This window comes from Acomys minous (assembly GCF_964271855.1).
Source record: "Acomys minous genome assembly, chromosome: 6".
Classification (NCBI taxonomy): Eukaryota; Metazoa; Chordata; class Mammalia; order Rodentia; family Muridae; genus Acomys; species Acomys minous.
This window is the reverse complement of record NC_140487.1, coordinates 82,084,243-82,091,002: the sequence shown is the minus strand read 5'-3', so window position 1 is coordinate 82,091,002 and position 6,760 is coordinate 82,084,243. Positions and strand designations below refer to the sequence as shown.

At 43.8% G+C, this 6,760-nt stretch overlaps 1 protein-coding gene across 6 annotated transcripts in view; it reads right to left on the bottom strand.

Annotated features, from left to right (window-relative positions):
- Positions 1-2,331: 2,331 nt before the first annotated feature.
- PDE4B (phosphodiesterase 4B) overlaps positions 2,332-6,760 on the bottom strand; it is a 540,265-nt gene continuing 535,836 nt past the window's right edge. For all 6 annotated transcript variants that reach the window (XM_084786194.1, XM_084786195.1, XM_084786196.1 and 3 more), the window contains one exon: positions 2,332-4,649. In XM_084786194.1, coding sequence (XP_084642320.1) covers positions 4,281-4,649 — 369 coding nt within the window. In that variant the 3' untranslated portion in view covers positions 2,332-4,280. The remainder of the gene's footprint in view (positions 4,650-6,760) is intronic.

Sequence of the window (6,760 nt, the reverse complement as noted above, 5' to 3'; positions counted from 1 at the left end):
AGACAAGAGGTGATTTTTTTTCTGCCGGGAGTGGTGATGCATGCCTTTAATCCTAGCACTTGGGAGGCAGAGGCAGATGGATCGCTGTGAGTTGGAGGCCAGCCTGGTCTACAAAGTGAGTCCAGGACAGCCAAGGCTACACAGAGAAACCTTGTCTGGAAAAAAACAAAACAAAAAAACAAACCAAAAAAAGGTGATTTTTTTCCAAATGTATTTTAATATTTATTCCTCCCTCAATGGGTACATAATATATCTAGATGAAATTTTTATTCATAGCCCATCATATGTAATCTTCTATTTGATTCTACCTGTAGCTACCTGTTAGTTTAATTTAATGATGAGAAAGTTTGGTGTAAGAAATATTAGTGCACATATGGCCATGGATAGGAAGGACTAAGGCAAAGGCCTCAGTGCATTGTGTTCTTTCCCCCCAAGAAACCCAAAGAGATATATAGACTTTAACAGCTATTTCAATAAAAGCTATTTCTCTACCATGAAATTCTCTACCATGTATTTCTCTACACTTCTCTTCTAAGTGTCCAGGCTTGAGTAAGGAAATGGGTCTAAAAAGGGTTATTTTAACTGAGAGAACCTGAGAGTTGGGTGCCTATAATGTACATTCCTCGTATTTGCCTGTTCACTAATATGTTACAGTTATCAATATCCATATTTACTCAACGATCATGTCATACCAGGAAAATGAGATCAGAGGAGTAAGCACCCAATGTGGTCTTCGTGCTCAGTGGTAACCATTTGTATGGTCATCTGAACTCTGGCCTGGCTCTTGAGATTTCTGTGTAGGAAATGAATGAAGTCCCAGAATCCCCGCTGGCCAAAAAGTCAGGCGAGGTGCTGGAGAGTTGGCTTAACTCTTAAGTACACTGGCTGACCTTCCAGAGGACCCAGTTCTTAACACACAACTTGATGGCTCACACTGTGTCTTCTGTCCCAGAGTCTCTGATACCCGCCTTCTTCTGACCTCTGTGGGCACCAGATATGCATCTAATACACAGGCATCCATGCAGACAAAACACCCATACACATAAAATATAAGTATATTTCCTTTAAAAAACAAGGAGAAATTAGGTAACAGGTCAGTGGGAAAAGTAAAAACTAAGACACACCCCAAATCACTGCTGAGGAATTCTCACACAGGGCACCCCCATGCTGGGGTCATGGTGGGTAGGTGGGTACACAGTGAATGCTGATGGCTTCAGGCCAACATGGCTTGGGGACTGGGGCAATGGATCGCCACTTTATCCTACATTACTGTCACCTGGGGAGAGTTAAAAGTCTGGCTATAGGCCTCTAGGAAAAGCCACTGCATCTAGAGATCTGGAGGAGACCAGAGCCCAGACAGTAATAAAACCAGGTACGTTATCTACGGTAAGGACCTCGTCAGTAGAAAACAGAACAAAGAATGCTTTTAGGTATAGTTGCCAGTCATACTTTTTATGTAAACTCTTATAACCAATTCAGTTTTGTCATTGTATCATCAGATGATAATGGCCAATCAAAGACTGGGTGGGTGGTGGAAAGTCCTGGCTAGAACCAACAGACAAGCATTTGATTTTCTCCAGAAGTTCAGCAATTCCTCTTCTCGAGGGAATTTTTCGAGAACAGATTCTTTATTGAGCCACAGGCTCTTACTTCTCTGTGGCCCAGTTAGTAAGAGCCGCCCCCCCCCCCCCCACTGATTACGTGCTACCTCCTACACACGCATGCATGCACTCAGGATGACTTATTTTTAAATGATGATTTTTAAGAGCTGATGACATTTAAACTGTTCTTTCTAGAACAAACAGCACAAACCTATCAGAGAAGGCGTAGACAGGTCACTGGGGTGGCCATGAGCATCTCTGTGTGCTCTGAGGCTTGCGGTCTAGGTGACTCTTTTAGACCTCAGATTCCTTGTGTGTCAAATGAATCAACAGGTCTCTCTATCTTATGCTAAAGCACAATGATTCTCTGAGTCATTGTTGCAGCAGACCCAGCCAAGCTGAGGATGCCTTTTATTTACCTAACAGATTAAACTTTTCAGAATTCTGAAGAGGTAGAAGGAAGTGGCTCAGGACGAACAAAGTGGTTTTGTGTGTTAGCCCCTGCCGCCCTCCTTCCTGTACCAATGAGCAGGGTGAATGTCTACTGAGAAGGAAATGATACGTTCTGAGCCACGGGACTTTTGAGATACAGAGAATCTGAAACTTCAGTGGTGATTTAGATGAGCAAAGTGGCTTACTTTTTGGTGACGTATGGCCAAGGAGAAGAAAAAAAAAAAAGAAAAATTTGCTTTAATGTATTAGAATTGACCACAAAATGAATGGGCCCACGTTCTAGTCTATTCATGCTTTTGTTTATTCAGCTCATATAAAAGTCTCTTAAGAATGCATTTGAGCACAATATATAATAGTAATAACATTATAACATACATTGTGAGAAACTTTTGAAAACAATGTAATGTCACCCGGGACAATGCAGTGTTACAGACCTACGAACCCATTGGTCGGTCATGCACATTTGTGCCGTTTTTCTTTAACTATTGTCGCGATGCTGAACTGAAGCATGGCGTGTATTTTACAAACTGAAACTGACACCAGGAAGAGGCCTAACAAGTGTTACCAGAAGCTTCACATTTGCATAATTTATGACATCAGTTCACATTCTATGATAAAAATTCACATTGTCTTATTGTTGCCCTTTCGTGATGAATTTGAACGTGGCTCCCCTGCTTGTGAGCAGTGTGGAGGCCAGCTCTTCCAAGTCAGTAGTTTGGGGACACTCGGTATCATCTGTGAGCAAATGTAGTGTTGTTTTCAGAACCCAGACCATCATTAGAGCAGAGCCCAGTGACAACCCAACTCATGCATACAGAGACTTGGAGAGAACACGGGCAAAAACTATCCCAGTGCTCCCAGCCCCTATCAAACTATACAAAATAAAGCCTCAGTAGAAACCATTTGGTATCTAATGTTATAATCATGTTTGCAAAACCAACTCATCAAAGGGTTGGGCACAATTAGGGACTCAGACCAGGAAAGGGCAGACCCTTGGAACAACGGCCGTTCCTGTCCTCACTCCTAATGGGGCTTCATGAAGTCTCTCCTAAGCAATGTTTGGGTTATATAATACACAATACAAAACATTACAAGAAAAAAATTGCAACTCTTAGGCAGAGTTTTCTACACAAATTTAACACCACCATTGGCAGGCAATGTTAGATATATAAATTAATAACTTACAAAACATTACAATATGTACATTACGTAATAAATACATGGTTATAAACAGGAAGAGAGGGAAGTGTTAGTGCAGGAAGGCAGTGCAAGACAAAGACGGCAGCATTAAGTTGAAAATAGGATAGTTCAGTGAGGAAGAGGTGAGAGAAAAAGGTTGAGGGTGGTGTGCCACTCACAGTGGCACGGAGGCTGGGACACAGCAGCACACATGGCCTTATGCGACTGAGCACAATGTAGACTGATGGCAAATGCCACAGCTCTCCCCACGCCCCCGCCCCCCCCATCTCCTAGTTTGCTAGGCTTTCTCCATCAGTTTAAAGCAAAGCAGAGCGATTTCACAGGGGGGAAAATAGTGCTCAAAACAGGCAAACATCTAAGTTGCAGGGGCCACTGTGGAGTCAGATTGCACAGAGAAGGAAGTGGCATGTGGTTAGAAGTGCATCTTCCTGTCTGTTCGCAATAGTTAACTGGAATAAAGCCAAAGATATTGCCCAAGAAAGAAGGGAAATTGTTTTCTTTCGTTTTTGTTTTTGTGTTTTTTTTTCCAGAAAGACTCAAAAAAGTTTGTGTCAAATTTAAACACACGTCTGTGTAGAAGTTGATACTAAACTCTAGATATCCAACAGGCATTTCAAAGACACGAGAACATTTTACAAAGAAGGCACACAGGTTGGCAGACAACGGGATGGGTGGGACTTAAAAATGAAGTTTTTAGTGAGTTCAGCCACCTGTCGGGACAGCTTCCCAACACCTAGTGCAGAGCAATCTCTCAGCACTGTGTTCTCTGTTTTCAAGCCCTGTAGCTGTGATGGGGGTCTGACCTCTACTACCACATATGAGCTGCGGGCCTCCGCCAAGCTTGCAAGCAAGGAAGCACGGAACTGCTATTTGCTTCACGGCCTCGCATTCTGGCTCCAAACTCAAGTAACTGGAAAGGCCAGGTGGCCTTTGTCCCGTGCAGGCCTTGGCCACGGTAGGCTGGCCCTACCACTCAGCTGGCATGCTTGTCACGGGGTGGAATGTTCATCTCCACACAAAGGGAAATTATGTGTCTGTTGGAGACTTGTCTTCTGTCGCGATGTCTATGTCAGTCTCTTCCAGAGAATCCCTGTTCTCTGGATCGATCACACAAAGTGTCTTTGTGCTGCTGAAATAGTGGTGGCCTTCGTCTCCCTCCTTTTCTGCTCCTTCAGAGTCCTCTTCTTCAAGGGTTAGTTCAAACTGAAACTTCTCCATAAGCCCCTGGCAGTCCCTGCCTCTCTCATCCAGGGGTGGGGATGGGCTCTGAGGTATCATGCTCTGGTACCAGTTCCTGTTATCTTCTAATGTGTCTAGAATGTCTTGAGCATCAGGCTGTACCAGGTCTGCCCAGGTCTCCCATAGAGGATGGACAATGTAGTCAATGAAACCAACCTGGAGGGAAAGAGGTGCACACATCTGTTATTGCATGGGCCCTTGAAAACCAACCATGCCATCTTGGTTTCAATATAAAGAGAGAAGATTAACCCAAGGGGACCAACAGTAAGATATTTATTTATTTGGGGCTGTACTGTATACAATACTGGCAAACAACTCTCAAACCCTGCCTGCTGTTTACAAAGGAGGAAACTAAGACCCATGCAGACTAAGCCCAGTAGAGAGGGTTGTGTAGCACCTAAGTGGTAGATGTGGGGCCCTACTCTCCACTTTGTCTGATTGCAAAACCTGTGATCATCTATCTCACTGAAGCACACTTTTTCCTTTCACACCTGCCAGCTAAGTCTGGCTGTAGCTGGGAATGACTTTGTCGCTGCTTGGGTTCTGTGACTCATTCTCTGAAGGAAGCCCCAGTTCTGAAGTATTCTAATTCGACATTCTTTCCCTCATAACTCGGAATATGCTTGGGATGATGGGAGGGAGCCCAGTCCTCCACTCTTCTGCAATGTCTCGAACCTTTGCCTTAAAACAACAATAATAAAAACTTGCAAACAATTCAAACCCTAAACAAACAAATATCTCCTCTGTGGCGACTGCTGCTATTGCTTAGGATTCACAGTGCACACGGTCACTTCCATCAGGAGAAAGAAGGAAAATAAAAACAATTAAGCAGTTCCTTTTGTCCAGGGCAAGAGCATAAATCTGAGGTTGTGGGTTTGTTGTAGTTTACACAGAGGCTCCACATCCTGCAGGAGCTGGCTATGCGGCCTTAAAGTGACCTCCCCACTGTCAGACAAACAGGAAACAGGGCATTGAGGCAGGTAGAGAGAGAACAGGCACCAGTGGATAAGGGAATGGAATCCCCCCCACCAGTCATGGTGGAGGGCGGGGCTGGAGAGATGCTGAGTTAGGATGAAGGGGGAGATGAAGCTAAGGTCTCCTTGGAACATTATGTTACTCTCTTTTCACTCCACTGGAAGCCTTCCTCCAGCAATATTATGGTTTGTTGCTATACCATATTTAAATATTCAAATTGTATATACAAGAACTTTGGCTATATGTTAGATTCTGCCCCACTCCACTCTGTGTATGCGTATGCATGGATGTATATGTGTATGTACATATGTGTGGGTTATGTGTGTGTATGCACATGCATGTGTGCATGTATGTATATGTATGTATGTATGTATGTATGTATGAATGTACATGCATGTGGGTGTGTCAGAGCATGGATGTATTATGCCCTTTAATGGTTCTTTACTAACTTAATGAGAAGACTTGTGCTAAAGTCAGGGAAGCTCTGATCTGCGTTGGTTACAAGAATTTGCCTGGGTGACTCAGATATTACTTTGCCCCCACCCACCGTTTTTCTCTCTTTATCGCTTTATATATGGTTTAATGGATGTTAAAGGCCCATTTTCAAAGTGTTTTCCAGGGACTAGAAACAAGCTCACAGCAATGGACAAATATGAGTAACAACACAGTGCGGTCATTTCCTTTCTTTGTTTGCTCTGCTTTTAGTAAGAAATGCTTCAGCCTTTCATAGAAGGCTGTCATTGGTTGTTTATTCTCTGGGTCCCGAGATGAGAAAGCCTCAAATTCTAAGAACTTCTGGCGAGAAGCTTTCTTACCAGAGCAAGAATATAAAGTCCAACAAAGCCCATGAACAAAGCAGCAGTGTGGATGATGACATTACGACACTTGGGGGTGGGGTGGGTGTGGGGGAACCTGTCCCCATGACAGAGAGGACAACTGGGTCACTAAGAAGTCAGCAAACGAGACCAAGAGGAAACTTGTTTGCTCGTTGGTTTTGTTTTTGCCTTACACTGGGAAAGATACTTGTAGTTACATGGCAAAGATGGAGCTTTTTCTCTTTGATAATGGGGACATCCTGTTTGACTAAGGAGAGAGCAACAGAAGTTTGGAGAGAAAAGAGAAGGACTGGAGGGCCTAGATGGAGAGGGGGTGACTAGGAGGAATCTAGACAGGGCCGTGGAAGGTAGAGGTACTCAAGTGTCCACTGAGTCTGATAAGGTCTTAGACAACTGAAACCTTCGATTAATCTCCTGTGAGACAAAGCCAACGAATGAAGAGCACAGTAGCAGTAA